Source organism: Macrobrachium rosenbergii, chromosome 43 (genome assembly GCF_040412425.1).
Source record: "Macrobrachium rosenbergii isolate ZJJX-2024 chromosome 43, ASM4041242v1, whole genome shotgun sequence".
Classification (NCBI taxonomy): domain Eukaryota; kingdom Metazoa; phylum Arthropoda; class Malacostraca; order Decapoda; family Palaemonidae; genus Macrobrachium; species Macrobrachium rosenbergii.
Window position 1 is genome coordinate 22,998,699 of NC_089783.1, and position 20,903 is coordinate 23,019,601.

A 20,903-nucleotide genomic window follows, 5' to 3' on the forward strand; every position below is an offset into this window, starting at 1 on the left:
CTCCTTCCATTTTGAATAAGACTTTTTGCCAGAAGTTTTGGATAACTACCATTGCCCAAGTACTACGTTCAGTCATTCCAAAAGGGACTTGAATAGTTTCTATAGATCTGAAAGATGCATATGTCACATCCTTATTGACGTTCCTTTCTGCCCCTTCCTAAGGTTCCAGATAGGGAAAGTTTTGTACAGGTTCAAAGTCATGTCCTTTGGGCTAAACATTGCCCCAAGAGTTTTTTTTTTTTACAAAATTAGCAACGGTAATTGCTCAAGAACTCAAACATGAGGGAATACAGCTGATAGCCTACCTAGATGACTGGTTGATCTGGGGGCCCACAAGAAAAGAGTGCTTGAGAAAACCTAAGCGCAGTGTTGGGATACTCTTCACGTCCTCTTATCCCTCCCCATCATACTCAAAACAGAATAAGGAAAACCTCAAAAGGTTCCTTGCACAGCCCAGTTTCCAGACGCCAATTAAAATATAAGATGGGCCTGCTGCAGTTCACATCAGTAATAGATCCAGTACTTAGATTGCAGCTAAAAATGTGAAGAAATTCTGGCTATCGCATGCAAGAAAAAAGATGCGAGACCAACTACATCAAAAGATTAGAAAAGTTGGGGAGATACTTCGGCTTTGGACCCGGAAGGAATCTCTGGCAAAACATGTCACCCTGAATCATCCATCTGTATGTGACAATACACACAGGCTCGTTGACAGGTTGAGACAACCACTCTTTGCAAACAATAGCCAACATGCTTTCGCAACTGAAAGTTGATCAGTTCACCACATACGAGAATCACAAACTCCCAGTACAGGTAGTCCCTGCTTACTGGCAGCATCAGTTAACAGCAATCTGGTTTTATGGTGCTTGTCTAGCGACGCTGTTAACTGGATTTTCAGCAACAATCTCCGGTCAGCGGCTCCGATCTCCAGTTAGTGGCGCTGATCTCCACTTAGCAGCAGCGCTCTTAAGCAGGTTATTAGTGCTGTTATCTCCGATTTTCAGTTAGCAGCGATTTTTGGTCAGCAGTGCTCAGCCTGGAACAGAACCCCGCTGCTAACCAGGGACTGCCTGCATAAGTGTCTCCAAACATGGACAGTCAAGCAACAGCAAGAGATGCCTTCCTACAAGACTGGAACAAATGGAGGATGACATATCTTTTTCCTCCATTGTCCCATGTTTCGAAGGCTTTGAGCAAGCTTTTAACCTTCAAAGGAACAGCTTATTTAATAGCCCCAAATTGGCCAAACAGGCATTGGGTTCTATTACTTCTACAATGGGCGAAGAGATCAGTTCCACTACTGTCTGCTGTTCTATCCCAGACAGTAAGAGGGAAAGTCGTCTACACATCCTCCTTTCTGAGCTGAGACATTCACGTATGGATTTTGTAAATATCTACTGTGAAAATTACTTACCCAACATTGCTGAGTACTTTGTGCAAAAATTACGGACATCATCTCTCCGGCAATACCAGTCTGTATGGAAGATATGGTTAGATTACTGTGTATCCATATTGAGAGCCCAGTTGAGATTTCTATGGAAACATTTTAAATTTTCTTATGCATTACACAGTACCTTTTTGAAGACAATCATGGCAAACTTCTAACCTTCAAAGGAACAGCTTATTTAATAGCCCCAAATTGGCCAAATAGGCATTGGTTTCTATTACTTCAACAACGGGCGAAAAACCAATTCCACTACCGTCCACTGTTTTATCCCAGACAGTAGGAGGGAAAGTCATCTTAAACCATTTTTGTCACCTGTCAGTTTCTTTGTGTAGCTCCTTGAGGACAAAACAAGCTATCAAAAAACAGGTTTTGACATAGGAAAAACCTATTTTTGGTAGTCACTGTTGAGTAATGAAAAGGCATGGGATTTGGGCAAGGGATCATCCTGCATTAATCAGCAGAAAGTAATGCTTCTTGGTCTCTGCTACGGGTCTGTTATTGACACTGCGGCAGACTGTGTATGCATATCAATCACTTCCTCTTCTAAGCAGGTTTTAATGATGTAAGAACCTGGGTATACAGCCTCGCTGTAAAGATTTGGAAAGTGCCCCTTATCTTTGAGTCCATTGTATACTCCATCAAGTGTTACAGTGTTTATGACTACGACACAGTACCTGTGCACGAGACCTTCTATAAGAGAATTCTTTGACATTAGTTTTGTCACCCATGGAGCCCTGGTGGACCATGGAGGGTAACTCCTTGAGGACTCAATAGCAACTACCAAAAATAGGTTTTTCCTACAGCCAAACCTTTATATTATATTGATCTATTATGATTGTAATATGTATAAAAAACCAATTGTCCCAACATTTGTAATTGTTTTTACTGATGTAAACATATGCACATAGGTACATGTTGTCATATTTCTTTTTTCTCTGATTTACTGTACCATACTTCATTACAAGTTTAGTTGACACTATGATTATTACATATATAACAGTACACAAGAGGATATTTTATCACTGTTTATGTTTCATCTCCAATCACCATAAAGTATTTAAAATCTGAATTTCATACGTAAGCAACACAAGGTTATATTCTCCTCCCCAGCTAGTTTAACTATGGTTGTCAAGTCTTGTCCCTTGCTACTGTGCTGAGACTTCAGTTGTAAAAACCAGTTTCTCTCTCTCTCTCAATGAAATATGAATTACTGTGTCATAAACTTTCTTGCACAAAATTAAAAATAATTCCATTAATACATTCGTTTCTTTTTGCAACTAAAAAATTATTTTCATAATTCTTTCAGTAGTAGGCTCAATCAGCTGACTCTATGAATGTAAGCATTGCAAATGTCAGGACAATTTTTTTTTTTATACATATTGCGATGATAACAGATCAGTAAAATAATAAAGTATAAGTGGGTTCTGTAAGTGAAATAACATTTTATTGATGTTTTGCTGTATTTACATTATTATTGTTATTTGAAAATCAGCAAATCATTGTAATATGTACATACACAAGAGAATATTTTATCACTGTTGATTGCATTTATAATTTGATATTTTTTTCAATGCATATTTAAATATTTAAGTACTGTACAGTATTTAACTCTTCTTGTGAATTCCCAGTATTTCTCCTATCTGTCTACATATGAATTCCCAGTGTTTCCCTTATCTGTCTACTTGTGAATTCCCAGTGTCTCCCTATCTGAAAAAAGAAAACAGGACAGATTCAGTGCTGTATGAGAGAAAATGGCTGTGGTTGAATGAAGGGGGACTCGAGTTTTAGTGTTCACACATAGTGGTAAGCCACATATTTTTGAGGGTAAATGTTGTAAGATTACTTTGAAATTATGTTAAAGGGTTGTAGGATGATAGTTTAAGGTATATTTGGTGTTTGAACTATTAAAATGTGGTTATAAGCATTTTTAGAGGGGTGCCTTTGCTGTTTGAACTATTAAAATAGCCAGTTATAAGCATTTTTAGAGGGGGATACCAACTTAACACGGAATTTTGCTTAACGCGGGTGGATGTGGTCCCTAACTCCCGCAGTTATGGGGGATATACTATGTATAAATTTTCCCTCCATGCCCCCATTCCCACATGAAGAGTAAGCTAGCTTAACAGTAGAAACTGATGGATCAGTATTCACACATGTCATGTCCACCTACTGGCATTCTCTGTTCAAAGAACCTTTGTCAGGGAACATTTTGTGATAAACAAAAATGGGGATGTGTAAGGAAGTTTGTGCTATAGATTACTGTACATTTTGTGTTCTAATACTCCACCTGGAGTGACAGTGAAGGAGTGAATGAATCGTGAAATTTAGGCTATAAAGCAAGCACTGGTCAACTTTTGAAAATGTGTAATTAAATAATGTTTGAATATGGGTAGCCATGTAAGATCCTGCTGTTCATCTTGCTTGTTGAGCATTTTCTGTGATGAATTAGCTCAAGTTCTGAAGGAAAAAAGATTTGTTCAAATTTCTTTTTTGTATGGCATCATTCCTTAACTTGCCAATCATCAGCTTTAGAGCCAGATGCACTGTCTTAGAAGGGCCTAATTGTTAACCTGTATTCTTGAGCAAACAACATTCAGAAATGTTGAATACACAGTGGATTTACACATAGTACCATGATGCTAAAACAAATTTTATAATCATAAATAAATATCGGTGTCTGATGCTGAGGTTGGTCTCCCTTATCCAATTGAGTGCTGGCACAACAGTTAAACAGCAAAATTTCACATTGAGTAGGTGGGAGAGAGATGTAAGGTCTTATTCACTTGAGAGGTATCTTTCTCATTGTTGGATAGCAGGATCTTATAAGCACATATGTTTCTAGTTGCCAACATCAAACTGAAGTGAATGGCTATATATAAAATTTGTTTTAAAGAATTACTTGTTACAGGGAGCTATGTAGTTAATAACTGCATTTAGTGTGATGTTGCATATGGTATAGAACCTATCTTTCTTAATACAATATTTCTTAAAAATATTTTGGCATTGTATTTTTCTTTAGAATGCTTCCACTGTACATCAAGATGCCCCTAAAGGAGCCCCATGTGTCTCAAAGGTAAAGCATTATTTTCCTGAGATACATTATTGACTAGCACAGCACAGTAGTAGTAGCAAAAATTCATGGTGCTGTACAACTGTGTGTTTTCAAGTCATCTCTTCAAGACTGATAAATGATGAATTTGTGTGGTTTAGCTTGCTCTTTCATGTTTATTTTATGTTAAATTATCCTGTAGTCTTTTCAGTATTGGATAATGGCAGGATTTAATTGTCTCCTGTTTGTTGGTTCTGGGATGGGGTTGTCAGGTGTCTTGATGCATCATATCATTCATGAAAGGCTCCCAAAAATAGGATTTTCATACATTTCTCCTCACTAATACAGTTAGTTTACATTTTGTATTTATTCTTTCTTGCATTCTTTTTCTCTTCCATTGCATGTCCTACATCTCTTAGTTTGAAGAGAAATGTGGGAATGAGAGATGTGCAGAAGATATATATATCCAAGCATGGGTTCGTGAAGTCATAGCTCATGCTCTTCTGGAATAATTTTTGATGTTTGTATGTGTGTAATGTGATGATTTTTTATAAGGATGTAAGCATGGAGAACACATGGCAAGAGTTAATACTTTCATCAAGATATATTTTCTGTTTTTAATACTTTCATCAAGATATATTTTCTGTTTTTTTATATAACTTATTTTGATGAGATTTTTTTTAACAAAAGAGCACTTGATAAAAATATTTAGCTATCTACTTGGCATTTTTACAATGTTATGGATAAATAATCTTATGAGAAATACTGTACAGTTGTAGTATCTTCACAGGAACATATAAAGCCCAACCTTTGGTTGAAATTGAAGTTTTTAGTGTAAAATGTTTCATAGGAACCTATTGGTCATAATTAGTCATAATTTACAATGTTGAATTCTCCATACAAGTAGCTTTCCAGGTCTTGCATACATAAGAGTGGCAGAAAACCAGTTAGTGAGAGACAGGAAGGAGCTCTTGGCCTCAGTATCTCACTTGGAACTTACAAAAGAGCTGGAACGAGGGAATTTTGAGGAGGGCACAACATTATGATTGATTGGTTGTGGATATTTTGAAAGAGCTTTAGGTATAACATGGTCTGTTGTAACTTCATGCATCATATCAAGTAGAAGTTACCACAAGTGGATATACTTCTCCAAGTGCCTACTGAAATCTCAACACTTCTTTTAAAGGCAAGTGAAGTTGAGATTGCCCTGGTTTGGTGATCAGACACTCTCACCTGTGAGGCTACTTCTTCAAAGACTCTAGATTATGCCAAAGGATGATCTGTTCCAGCCAGAAGGATACCTTGTTTCTGGAGGCATATAATTTGTGGGCAGTCAAAAGAAAGAATTAGCATCTCCCTTCATGAGAAATCTTGGAAAGATATTGCTGAACAGTGCTCAGAGTACAAAGGAGAAAATCCTCCTCAGTATCAGATAGCACAGCTGGAATAGCAAAAGGGTCACTTATGTGATCTTGATTGCTAGATGTTTATGTCTTGTCAGGAAACAAGGGAGAAAAGAAAATGCTGATGTGTGCCAAGCCTCTGGAATGTGTGACCTGCCAGACAGGACATTCAGTTTACAAATTTGCGTAGACGAGGCAAATGTTCACAGGAAGGATGTTTTTGGGGAGAGGTGATGAAGGCAGGACTCATGAATCTCCTCTGTTGCAACAAATAAAGCAAACTTCTCTTTGGAAAAGGGTGGTACACTCTTACGCAGACTGGCTTTGTGCTGTCTGGGTACTTATCAGGAAGGAGGGGCTTTTTTCAGAGGTGCTAGAAGAGACATTTGAAAGATGCAGATGTCATCACCTAGCTAAGTCTACCAATCTAAGCCACCTACATCCTGGCGCCAGCTTCCTATCGTTTGGCGCCGAATTTCCCCACATCCTTGGCTTTGGGAAAGAGTAGGAAGCTCTCTTTTCTGTTGGAGTTTTCAGGTATTACCTGAGCAGGATTTGAAGCACAGGGGGCCATTCATAACCTGTAGTGTTCTGACAAGGACCCTTTTTTCACCTAAAAACATTGTTCTTTTTCATGTATAGACTTGGTCTATGAGACCATTCTTAGTTCCAGGAGAGCATTGGGCCTACTTTTAAGTGAAAGCTGAAGATGTCAGAGCAACTTCTACTTCATTAGCCTTTATACATATATGCCCCTTACGTCCATCCTACAATCGACCTACTGGTAGTGTAATCGATTTTCACTTCTCACCTCTTCAGAAAAGTTTAAACAGTGTAAAAAATTTTTGCACTACCTTGTGAATTTTTGTAACTGGCTTGGCATCGCAGAAGGAAGCATAGGATTTTCTCCTATCTCTTCACATTGTAGTAAGGTGCTGAGTTTTGTAAGACCTAGGGGTACAATGTACCTAAAGCATCCACCACTGTCAGTGGATGGGTTGTGGTCTTTATTTCAGTGCAGGTGACAGTGTTATCTGGGTGTTTTATTGTGGTACTGCACCCAGGGCAAGGGACTTTTTGAAGTTTTACTAGCCTTCGGTTAACCCCTTCGCTGCAAAACTTCCAATTATGCTTTGCTAGCCATCAGACTTTTCCTTTGCTGCACAGCTCCTACCTAAGTAGCAGACGCTCCTGGCTATAACACCACATTGCTACAGTTGAACACCAACCAGAGGCAGTTTTCTACTGCAGGCTCTCTTAACTAATGAGGAACGACAAGCATTGTTTTCAATGGTAGCAGCTTTTTCTGTTTCAAATTCATTACGTCTTAATGTTTTGGAGTAGAATATGTCCATGTATTCCACCTCCTGTCAATGTGGGAATCAGTTATGTAATTAATTGGTAGGTTACTTATATAAAAATGACATTTTTATGATAAAGTTTTATATATATACTTACCAAGAAATTACATGATCGGAGCCCTCCCGTCTCTCTTTTGATGGACACATGGCATAAACAGAATGAGGTTGTCTGCTAAATCGTTCCTGGTATTCCCGTTAGTGCACTAAACATTGAAGTGCTACCTTTGAATTTTTTAATTTAAGCTACCATGCAAGAGGAAACTATAGTTATGTAATTACTTGGTAAGTATGTACTGTGTAAGACTTTATTTTATCATAAAAATGTCATTTTTGGGTATTTGGATAAAATAATTAATGTTATTTCTGTTGTACCTTCTGTACATGTAACATTAAAAACTTGATCATTTTGTATGACTTTTTCTAATTGATCGATAAGTTTACATAAATTTTATGTGCTTCTTTTCTGCCATTTTCCCAATAGCCCTTGTTAAATTTAAAAGTCTTGTATTCTGTCAATCACAAAACTGTTAACAGTTATATTGTTACTCTATTTAAGGAGATACCTCCTAATTGTGTTTGCATTTTGGACTAAAAACTAAAAAATTTGTGTGTAAGGAAAGGTTACACACTGAACCAGTAGCTAAAACTGGTGTCACAATAACCTCCCTCCCTGGATGGCCCCAAATTTATTTGCGTGTGGGTTGACCTTTCCTTTGGGCCTTGGTTGGAGGCATTTCTTTCAAAGAGGTCTCTAAGTTTACAAGGTAGTCATCAGAGGCAGTGTTCCTTGAACATTGGTGCCTTGACATCAAGTGAATTCGAGTACACTATGTGTGGTAGGTGGTATGCAAAGTCTCAGCACCATAGATTCCTTAGTGGACAGCAAGGGGCTTTCTTGATGCCATGGTAATTCTGAGATATTACTGGGATGGGTGCAGTAATCCTGTATCCGAACCTGGCATAATTAGTCACTTGAGAACCACATTGAATAACATATATACAATAGTTGATTGTTTATTCCTGTACTTCATTGTTAAACTCCAATGGGTGTCCTGGATAACAGAAGGTATGTAAAAACTTGAGACTTTACAATGGACCATTTTTTTGTCTTGGTCATTAGGATTTTTTAATCAGGAGCCTGGCCATTTTGTCACCTGTCAGTTTCTTTTGTATGCTCATTTGAGGATGAACAGCAGCTACACTATCAGAAAACAGGTTTTGATGAAGAAAAAACCTATTATTGCTAGTTGCTGTGAGTCTTCAAACCCACCTGCTTTCCCTGACAAAAAGGAATGGAAATTTTTGGTGAGTATTTTTCTTTCGCAGATCTGGCAAGTAACAGTGATGAGGGGGAGGGGATAGAAGTATTGTTTGGAAGGGAAGCCCTCTTCCATGAGAACTTCAGGTAATAAGTTTTCCAGGGTACCCTCTCTTCTAGGTATGTTTTGTAAGTGTACCACTAAGACTTGGTTGTGGTTCATTGGGTGTCTGTATCACTAAGAACCTGTTTAAAAAATTTTTCTGAATTGAGTTATTACATTGTCATTAAAAATGGCAGGGGTTGTTACAACTTTGTTTGGATGATACTTTTTGGCAAAACTTGGCAGGCCATCCCATACTCCACACAGATGCTCAATGAAAGAGGAAGGGGTACATCCTTACTTCCAACTCTTTTGGGAGCCATAGTGGGTTATATATTAGTTTAGCAACAAAAAAAAGATTAATTGTTCACAATTGAATTCAAGTGCAGTAGTTCACTGAGTGAAATAAAAGCCAAAAGTGACATCAAGCCTCCTTTGTCTTCTGCTTTCACCTTACAGAACCCACAGGCCCAAAGGTTTGAACAAGGTCTTTGCACTCGGGAAAATGTCATGAACTGGGATGATTTTTTCAGCAATGTTTTGGTCATAAACTGGATTATTCATAATGAGAAACATTTTTACACCAAGGTTGCACTAATATAAAGTTCCAGCCTCCCCCAGCACTGACAATTTCTTAGAGCTAATAGTCCCGACTGTTAGGCTACTGCTGTTCTTATTTGCACATGAAAGACTGCAAATGCAGGCTAATTATAAGCATAGTTTTGCATGAAAAAATATAATTTTTATAGTAAATTCTCTTGTGTCACAATTAGCTATCAGTGACATTGTTAAAAAAAAATATTCTGAGAGAGAAAGAGAAGAGGAAGGGGAAACTGGAAATTTTTGCAGATATCGAATTGACTAAAGAGAGGGAAGAAATCATACACATTGCTGGTCATTTAATTTACTTTTACTGTTCTGCATTTGAATTTGTTTCTAATGAATATTTATTTTGCAAATTATCCACTGACTGGCATGCATGAGCCATAAGTAGAGTTAAAGAATACTTTTGTAGGCTATGTAAACAAACCTGTAATTTTAGTCAATTTATACAGTAATCCACCCTGACCTGGATGTTATTTCACATTATTATGCCCTCACTATACAGCCAGTGACCTTGAATGTATTCTTCTGTGCATTGCACCTTTAGTGTAAATTTTAGGTTACTCAAATTTTCATTACATAATTTGTCTTAAAACCTCTTTAATAAATGGCAGTTTTTATGAATTAATGAACTGGATAACAAATTAAAATAGATCAAACCCACCACTGGATATTATGGCATTCTTCACACTGAAAGAAATGCCACCGGAAAAATGCTCTTATGGTTACATTGGTCACACTTATTTGATCTGTGTATGTTTGATGAATAATTGTGGAATATAGAATGCATGTTTTATGCAAACGTTACAATGTCATTGAACAGCAAATGTCAAGTTTTACACAAGTAACTTACCAAGTAATTACATAGCTAACAGTTTCTATTATCTGGCAGCTAAAATTTTGAAATCCGCAGTAGTGATTCTTATGTTTACGTTGTGGTGTAGGTAACTGACCCCACCCACTTTCAGGAAAAGAGGGAACAACCCAGCAGAGGGCGTCAGTATGTTTCTGCCGGCTTATGACGACAGTTGTGAGCTGCTGCTGGTTTTGAAATCCTCAGCACTATAGATGGTCTCTGACTGTTTGGTGAAGTATTTTGCTTGCCTCTCAGCAATTTAGATATTTAGGTTTTCCTAATTAACCTGATTGTGACTTTTTACTTGAACTGTTTGACTTGTACAAGAAAAAAGATGTGAGACCGACCTCATCAAAAGAATAAAAAAGTTGGAGAGATACTTCGGCCTTGGACCTGGAAGGAGTATCTGGTGAAACAGGTCACCCTGACTCCTCCGTCTTTACGAGTTACAATACATACAGATGCCTCATTGACAGGTTGGGGAGGACATTGGGAGGATCGTCAGGTGGCAGGGAGATGGTCAGCTACTCTGAGGAATGGTCATACCAATTTCCTGGAGCTGATGACTGTCTTTTTGTCTCTCAAAAAACTCAAAACCTCCAAAAGAGAGACACATTTTGTTGGTTCTAGACAACATGACTGCAATGTCCTGCATCAAGAGGTTGGGATCACGCTCACCTCCTCTCAATGTGATAATGCTAGCCATCCTTTGGGTGATGCAAGCAAGGAAGTGGCACTTGTCTGCAATTTACCTCACAGGGTCTCTCAAGGAAAACGACGACCTCAACAGAATGGATGTTGGACAACAACAACTTTTCAAAAATAGCCACCATGCTTCCACTGCTGGGAGTAGACCTGTTTGCCACATATGAGAATCACAAATTTCCAATGTATGTGTCTCTGAACTTGGACAATCAAGCAACAGCAAGAGATGCCTTCCTACAAGACTGGAACAAATGGAAGATAATATACCTTTTTCCTCCATTGTCCCAGATTTCAAAGGTTTTGAGCAAGCTTTTAACCTTCAAAGGAACTGCTTACTTAATAGCCCCAAATTGGCCAAACAATGGGTGAAGTGATCAATTCCACTACCGTCCACTGTTCTAGCCCAGACAGTAGGAGGGAAAGTCGTCTACGCATCCTCTTTTCTGAGCTGAGACCTTCACTTGTGGATTTTTTAAATATTGTCTGCCATGAAAATTACTCATCCAACATTGCTAGGCACCTAGTGCAAAAACTACAGTCATCTATTTGATAATACCAGTCCGTATGGAAGTTATGGTTAGATTATATCCATGTTGAGAGCCCAGTTGAATCTCTGTGGAAACACTTAAATTTTTACATACACCATTTTGAAGACAAACACCTTGCTGTTCCAACAATCATGGCACACAAGGTAGTATTAATGGTACCCTTGCTTTATGGATTCGGCATTGACTGTAGTATAGACTCTAGTAAAGACCTGCCCCATGAAGGCTTCCAATTACTTGGTCCGTGAATAAGGTGCTTAGACTTCTGTCAACCCCTCAATTCAGTGGATCCAATACAGCCAGAGCTCACATGCTGCAAAAGCAATCTTCTTGATTGCATTAGTATCAGGAGCCCATATTAGTGAACTGGACTCTCTTAGATGCGAACGATACATCACGCAAACAGCTAACCATCAATTATTTTTGTCCCTTGGCCCATCATTCCTGGCCAAGAATGAGATCTCTTTAAGAAGGAAACCTATTTTGATAAGAAAACTCAATTTAGCAGACAAAACATTATGCCCAGTTCAAGTACTTGAGGTGTACCTTGAGGTCACTGGAAACATCCCAGAGGGTCCGATTTTCCTACACCCTAGCACCAACAAACCACTCCCTGTACAAGGGCTGAGAATAATTTTAGTTTCCCTCATTAAAAAGGCAAATCCACACTCCTTTCCTAGGTCACGATATTAGGAAAGTAAGTACATACATTGTTGTCCTTCAGAAATGTTTCTCTCTCGAAGAAGTCTCTGAATGTACAGGGTGGTCATCAGAGACAGTATTCTTAAAACATTATTGCCAAGAGCTTAAACAAATTCGACTACACTGTGTATTTCTAGGTAGTATGGTTAGTCCTAGCCCCATAGGCACTACAGTGGAAAACCAGGGGTCTTCTTGACGGTGAGTATGCTAACATCATGCTTAGGTAAGTCACTGTAGAATTATCCCCTAAAACTTAATTTCATGTTTAGTTTCTTGTCCTTTGTTACCAAAACCTGAGGGGTATTTGGAATAAAGAATGGGGCTTGAAACTTTTGTGGCTTGACCTTGGACCAGAAGTGTTTTTTCTTTGGGGTGTTGGGATTAAATTTTGAGAGCATAAGCCATTTTGTCACTTGTCAATTTCTTTTGAAAGCTCCTTGAGGACAGAACAAGCGACTACACTATCAAAAAACAGGTTTTGACGTAGGACAAACCTATTTTTGGTATTTGCTGTTGAGTACTTAAAACCCTCCTACTTCCCTGATGAAAAGGCATGGGATTTAGGCGAGAGATCGTCCTGCATTGACCAACAGAAAGTAATGGCTTCCTGGCCTCTAGCCGGTCTGTTGTCAGCAGTATGACGGACTGTGCATGTGCAATAATCACTTCCTCTTGTAGCAGGTTTGACAAAGGAGAGAACCTGGGTACAGCTTTGCTGTAAGATAAAGGAAAGAGCCCTCCTATCTTTGAGTTCATTACGTATTCCATCACGTTTTATAGTGTTTTATCATTACAACACAATACCTGGCCAAGAGAACGACTAAACGAGAATTCTTTTGATGTTAGTTTGGTCACCATGGAGCTCTGACAGACCCATGGAAGGTAACTCCTTGAGGACTCAGCAGCGTCTACCAAATATAGGTTTTTCCTATGTCAAAGCCTGTTTTTTACTGCATTTTCTCATTTTTTTCCTAGTTTTATAAACCAAATTATAAATGCAATCAACGTTGGAGGATACCTACGTTACGCACACACTTGGTTCCATGCTGTCGGTGAACTTTGTACAACCTGCTGGGTTTTGTCTGGCCTACATATGAAATTATGGTGATTAGAGATGAAATATTCTCTTCTTTACTGTTATGTGTGCTAATTATACTTAGAATAAACTAAACTTGTAATAAAAATGGTACAGTAAACCAAGCAAAGTAACCAAAAAAATTATAACACATACTTATGTAATGCATGCACTCATTTAAAGGCACCGTGAAAACTTCTTGGATTTAATTAATTTTGTAATTTTATGTTTGTGAGAGAGAGAGAGAGAGAGAGAGAGAGAGAGAGAGAGAGAGAGAGAGAGAGAGAGAGAGAGAGAGAGAGAGAGAGAGATTACATAGGTAAACAGAAGGATTTTATTTAACAAAGTACTGTATGTTAGTTTACCTTTGTATACCCATTTTACATTTATGTTCAAAAATAATAATAATTCCATTAATACATTCGTTTATTTTAACAACTAAAAAAATTATTTTCCTAATTCTTTTATTGGTAGGCTGAATTAGCTGATTCTGAGAACGACTTTTTCACCACGGGTGGGATGATTGTTTTTTTACATATATTACGATGATAATGTGTCAATATAATAATATACTGTAAATGGATTCTGTAAGTAAAATAACAGTTTCATTACCATCACCTTTATTTGAAATACAGCTGTAATAGTCTATTTGACTTTTGCAATGGACACTCTGTAACACCTGGGGTAGCCTAGGTCTATTGTTCACACATAGCCTACACATTTTTATCTTGTGTAATACAATATGGTAACAACTGGTAAGGAAGTTGCTCTAAAAAATACATTAATGGTCACAAAACCATGATAGACTGTGGGTATAGTGTAGGCTAGGCTACCGTATGTGTATAGATTGTGCTGTGTACCCTAGTTTTGGCTAGGCTAATTTCAGTTTGTTTTTTGAAGAAATGTTGGGGTTATTTTAACCTAACCCTATTGTAAATGAGGAAATACTGTACCTGTATTGGCATATGTATGTGAAGAGGTACTGTATGCTTGTTTAATCACCAAAAGGAGATGGTGTTCTTGGACACTTCTTTCTTGTTCTGGCCTGTGCTAGCAAAAAGTCTTCGACATTCAGGTCTGAGATGTCAAGTCCTTTTTAGATAGCTACACAATACCTGGACAGGACATGAAAGTAATTTGCCTGGGTCATTACCAACAAAAACTCCAAGGGAGGGAATTGAGAATGAATCGAACGTGTCCTAGTGAACCGAGGGATTTTGAGTCTTAGCTAACGAATTCCAGGACAAATTTGAAGGCTGTGGACCCCCAACCTCTCAAGTGTTTAACATTAAAAGAGAGTCCAGGAAGTTCACTTACTCTCTCTGATGAAGCCAAGACAAGTAAGAAGACCGTTTTGAGGGTTAAATTTCTGTCTGATGAACCCCGTAAAGGTTCATATGGAGAATGAGTGAGGTTGCTAAGTACCAAGGTCAAATCCCAGTTAGGAGGTTTAAGATCTTTCGAGGAACAGGACTGTTCAAAACTTTTGAGAAGCATAGAGATATCCCATGAGGCAGAAAGGTCTACACCTCCCAAAAGCAGAACTAATCCTATAGCCCTTGGTGGCCAACACAGCGTAGTTTCTCCTTATGGAATATGAGGAAGTCTGCTACTTGTTGACTAGAAGTTCCGACTGGAGAGAAACCTCTTTGACGATACCAATCACAGTAGACTGCTCATTTTTCCTGGTACATGGCTGTAGATGCTCTTCCGAGATAGCCAGACATCTCTGTTGCTGCTCTGTGAGAAAAGCCTTTTGCTCGCAGGAGATACTGGATAGTCTCCAGCCATAAAGAGATAGGGACCCTACCGATTGGTGGAACCTCTCAATGTGTGGTTGGCAAAGAAGGTTGTGCCAGGGGAGAATCTCCCTCAGTCAGCAGAGCTAAAAGATTGGGGCACCACTCTGCATGTAGCCACAAGAGAGCCACTAGGGTCACCCAGAGGTTCTGAGAAATCATTACCTTGTTGATTACTTGACGGATCAGGCAAAAGCGGGGAAAGGTGTAAACGTTCAGGTTGCCCCAAGGGTGTTGCAGGGTGCTTCTACTATGGCCCAGGAGTCTGGAACGACCGAACAAAATACCTCAAGTTTTCTGTTGTATCTGGTCACAAAGAGATCTACTGTTGGCCTTCCCTACAGATGGAATAGCCTTTCTGCTACTTCCAGATAAAGTGACCACTCTGTTCCCAGAACTTGACCCCGACAACTCAGCTTGCCTGCCACAATGTTCCTCTTGCCTGGAATGTATCTGGCTGAGAGATCGACTGGGTGAGTTACCACCCACTGGTGTAATTGTACTGTCAGTTTGTGAAGTTGACGAGAAACTGAATAACAATAATAATAATAATATAATATTGTTGAGTTATGATTAGGCTCTGAAATTATCACATGGACTGGAAGCCACAAGTAATGTATTAGTATATACAGGTATCATATACCTATACCATATGATTGAGTCATTTAATTTCTCTTAGTTACATGCTTCGTTATTATTATTGGCATTATACAAATGGAATGGTATTTGCAATTGCAGATCAAGAAGTGTTCCTGTTCAAGAAGAATCTAGAACCTCAGAAGAAGCGCAGAGCCTTCTTGGCGAGGAATCGCAAGATGATCAAGAAGCACCTTTCAGTGATGGCAATAGTTCAGATGTTGGGGAAGGTATTGATAATGCTGAAGAGGAACAGTGAAATCATTCTGTGATATATTTTTTAAATGACATGGGAACTCATAGTTTTTATGAGTGATTTATTTGTATAAGCTTAATTTTATAAACTGGTTGAATCTTTTATATATATTTTATGTAAAAATTTCTTAATTGGATAATAGTACTGTTTTAGAATATGAGAAACTGCTGATCTAAGCAAGATATCTAAGGCCACATATCAGAATAGTAGAGAACAGAATGCATAAGCTTTAGTGTGGAGATATTTGCCAAATTTAGTTTTCCTGTAATCCAAAAATATTTCATAATCCAGATTATTTTTAGATATTTAAAACAAACAAGAAGTCAGAACTCTTTAATATCTAGGTTGTAACTTCATAGAGTGAATATTTTTGTAAACACAACTGTGTAATGTGTACAAAAGGGCATTACTGAATAACTCAGACCCATTCACTCAGCCCACTGATCACCTAAATGAGTTTACAAATGGTTGGCAAAACTGATTAGGAAACAGAAGTTCCAGTTAATTGCCTCTCCTATTCAGGATGGTTTTTAGGTATTGGCAATATGCTATATTAATTTTTAAAGGTAATTAAATTTTCTGTCCATATATAAACACAAAATGGCATTTTATTCACTATACTCTTGAAAAGGGATCTAACATATTTTTGTAAAAAATTGTTTGCTTCTTACACAATACATGTATTATTTCATTTCAGCATTCCAGGTTAAGTGCATGACATAATAGTGTTGATTGTGTAGCCCAGTGTGGCAGAAGAAATCAAAGGCAGACAAAAAAAGAAAAAACTGGCTTTATTTATCTCGGAGATCTGATCCACCAAGTGCCTACATCGTGACCCTTCGCTCAGTCCTCCTTCACAACATAAACAAAATATAAACAAATGACGAGCACGAGGCGCAATGTCATGCATGAGTATTCTCAACAGAGTTAACAAACAGTACTGTATAAGTCCTTTTCCCAGTTTTTATAACATTTAAACACATATAGCTTTGGACAGTTTTCAAACATTTATTTGGACATAAAATGTAAATTTCAACTACAGTTAATGGGTTTGAACTCTACTTACCATATTTATTTGTTTTTACCAGCCATTAATAGTACAAAAAAGGGTGTGATTTGCTATATAATTACCATAGTGTTATGATCAATACCTACATTGTCAATATTACCGTTAAAATCTCATGAATTTATCTAAAATATTCACATTGTTACAGGAACTATCAAATGCAATACCAGTATACAAGAAATGTTCATACATGCTGCACTGCAACTATTTTTTTGTACGATTTTCTTTTTACCCTCTCATTTCATGAAATAATAATTACATCAACAATTACAAAGTGTAATAGGGAATTTATGCTTCACATCGTCTACAATAAAATCGTTATAACTTACATTTATATATCAAGTTAAGTTTGCCCTTTTTGGGTTTATACACTTGACAAGTTCTTTCCATTTTCTTGTGAACTTTCTGCCCAAATTTCCATCTGATTCAGGTCCTCATCTATGAACATTTGCCACAGTCCACTGGGCCTACTCACTCATTGACACTCTGCCATCTCCAATCTTCTTATCCATTAACCCTTTAACGCCGAAGCCCTATTTTCAAAAACGTCTCCCGTATGCCGGCGGCTTCCGAGAGGTAGCGCCGAAGCGGAAAAAAGTTTTTTAAAAAATCACAGCGCGCTTAGTTTTCAAGATTAAGAGTTCATTTTTGCTCCTTTTTTCTCATTGCCTGAAGTTTAGTATGCAACCATCAGAAATAAAAAAATATCATTATCATATATAAATATTGGAATATATGACAGTGAAAAAAAACTCTTATATAATTGTATACAAATCGCTGTAAGGAAAACGGTTGAAGCTAATGAGTTAATTTTTTTAGTTGTATTGTACACTAAATTGCGATGATTTTGGTATATAACAGATTGTAAAACGATTAAAGCAACACAGAGAAAATATTATCACAAAATGATGCATGAATTCATAACACGCGGACATAAAAAGTTTTTTTCAAAAATTCACCAAAAATCAAAATATTGTGCTAGAGACTTTCCAATTGTGCCAAAATGAAGGAAATTGATTGAATATTACTAGGCTGTAAGTTTTTTAGCTTACAATTGCATTTTTGAACCATTTTGATCGAGTTAAAGTTGACTGAAGGTTGATTTTTTTCTATTTATCTTTATTTCGATGTAAATATAAAAAACTGTGAAGAGCTAAAGGAATGATATATTTTTTGTTGTATTCTACATGAAATTGAGCACATTTTGATGTATAACACTTTATGTAACGAATAATATGAAATGGTGAAAAAATTATGGCAAGCTGACACAAGAAATGACAGGATTTTCAGCAGAGTCCGCACATGGAGGGAGGAAAATTTTTTTCAAAAATTCACCAAAAATCTACATATTGTGCTAGAGACTTTCCGTTTGTTGCAAAATGAAGGTAAATGATTGATTGTTACTCGAATGTAATAATTATGGCTTACAGATGTGTTTTTCGATCATTTCGGTCGAGTCAAAGTTGACCGAATGTTAAAATTTTGTCAGTTATCGTGATTTCGGCGAAAATATTAAAAAAACTGTGAAGAGCTAAAGGAATGACATATTTTTTGTTGTATTCTACATGAAATTTCGCACATTTTGATGTATAACACTTTATGTAACGAATAATATGAAACGGCGAAAAAAATTACGGCAAGCTGACGCAAGAAATGACAGGATTTTCAGCGGAGTCCGCGCACGAAGTGAAGGAAAAATTTTTTTCAAAAATTCACCAAAAATCTAAATAATGTGCTAGAGACTTTCCGTTTGTTGCAAAATGAATGTAAATGATTGATTGTTACTCGAATGTAATAATTATGGCTTACGGATGCGTTTTTTCGATCATTTCGGTCGAATCAAAGTTGACCGAATGTTAAAATTTTGTCAGTTATCGTGATTTCAAGCGAAAATATTAAAAAAACTGTGAAGAGCTAAAGGAATGACATATTTTTGTTGTATTCTACATGAAATTGCGCACATTTTGATGTATAACACTTTATGTAACGAATAATATGAAACGGCGAAAAATTACGGCAAGCTGACGCAAGAAATGACAGGATTTTCAGCGGAGTATGCGCGCGCGGAGCGAAGGAAATTTTTTTTTTTCAAAAATTCACCAAAAATCTAAATAATGTGCTAGAGACTTTCCGTTTGTTGCAAAATGAAGGTAAATGATTGATTGTTACTCGAATGTAATAATTATGGCTTACGGATGCGTTTTTCGATCATTTCGGTCAAATCAAAGTTGACCGAATGTTAAAATTTTGTCAGTTATCGTGACTTCGATGTAAATATTAAAAAACTGTGAAGAGCTAAAGGAATGATATATTTTTTGTTGTATTCTACATGAAATTGCGCACATTTTGATGTATAACACTTTATGTAACGAATAATATGAAACGACGAAAAAATTACGGCAAGCTGACGCAAGAAATGACAGGATTTTCAGCAGAGTTCGCGTGCGGAGGGGAGGAAAATTTTTTTTTCAAAAATTCACCAAAATTCTAAATATTGTGCTAGAGACTTTCCGTTTGTTGCAAAATGAAGGTAAATGATTGATTGTTATTCGAATGCAATAATTATGGCTTACGGATGCGTTTTTCGATCATTTCCGTCGAGTCAAAGTTGACCGAATGTTAAAATTTTGTCAGTTATCGTGATTTCGATGTAAATATTAAAACACTGTGAAGAGCTAAAGGAATGATATATTTTTTGTTGTATTCTACATGAAATTGCGCACATTTTGATGTATAACACTTTATGTAACGAATAATATGAAATGGCGAAAAATTACGGCAAGCTGACGCAAGAAATGACAGATTTTCAGCGGAGTTCGTTTTTTTTTTCAAAAATTCACCAAAATTCTAAATATTGTTTTTCCGTTTGTTGCAAAATGAAGGTAAATGATTGATTGTTACTCGAATGCAATAATTATGGCTTACGGATGCGTTTTTCGATCATTTCGGTCGAGTCAAAGTTGACCGAATGTTAAAATTTTGTCAGTTATCGTGATTTCGATGTAAATAGTAAAACACTGTGAAGAGCTAAAGGAATGATATATTTTTTGTTGTATTCTACATGAAATTGCGCACATTTTGATGTATAACACTTTATGTAACGAATAATATGAAATGGCGAAAAATTACGGCAAGCTGACGCAAGAAATGACAGGATTTTCAGCGGAGTTCGCGTGCGGAGCGGAGGAAAAATTTTTTTCAAAAATTCACCAAAATTCTAAATATTGTGCTAGAGACTTTCCGTTTGTTGCAAAATGAAGGTAAATGATTGATTGTTACTCGAATGTAATAATTATGGCTTACGGATGCATTTTTCGATCATTTCGGTCGAGTCAAAGTTGACCGAATGTTAAAATTCACTTTGGTTGCTGGGTCCTTCTCCAGCATCCCAGTCTAAAACTCGCCTCACACGCTCACTTCCGACAGGCAGTATGCGCCTTTCACGGTCCTGACGCCTTTGTGACATGTCTACAAACGTCCTGTTGCAGCACGAATACGCAAACACTCGCCAAAGTTCTGCAAAACACGTCTGCGTCAAAATATCGCTCCCGCAAGGTCCGACGCTGATGCTATCTGGCGTGAGTAGGAGGGAATTCGCGCATGCGCGCCTGTGTGATGCTCAAAAACAACACAACACCTGGATCCGTGAACTCCCAGCATCCGCCAAGGCACGTGATTTGAAATCTTCCGCAAACTAGGCCTATAATTATTTTTCCGCGAATATTTAAAAAAAGCATTTTCAGTCGACGTTTGCAACGTCCACTCAGCATTCGACAGACAATTTTTGACGACGTTTAAAACGTCCAACAGGCGTTTAAGGGTTAATTGCCTCTCTCAAATTCTCACCATGACCAAATCTCACTTGATTTCCAACCTCTGAACATTACATCTCTCTGCTACTTCATCATTTGTGACAGTTTCTCTGTACACTCCAGCTATAAATCAGGTTAATTTAACTTTATAGAATTGATCTCTTTTATTTCTAACTACTCTTGTCTCTTCAGTGTAGAAAAGGAAATATCTTTCATATGCATTATAC

The 20,903-nt window shown here is 37.4% G+C and overlaps 1 protein-coding gene across 5 annotated transcripts in view; it reads left to right on the forward strand.

The window, feature by feature from the left end:
• The window catches only part of LOC136828654 (organic cation transporter protein-like), a 106,713-nt gene that overhangs the window by 81,323 nt on the left and 4,487 nt on the right, over positions 1–20,903 (forward strand). For 2 of the 5 annotated variants that reach the window (XM_067086698.1, XM_067086699.1), the window contains exon 13: positions 15,645–17,499. The exons of 2 other annotated variants lie outside the window; for them this stretch is intronic. In XM_067086698.1, the coding sequence (XP_066942799.1) occupies positions 15,645–15,801 (157 nt within the window). In that variant the 3' untranslated portion in view covers positions 15,802–17,499. Of the gene's footprint in view, positions 1–15,644; positions 17,500–20,903 lie in introns of those variants that run through there. One more of the 5 variants, XR_010850168.1, reaches the window with a different exon arrangement.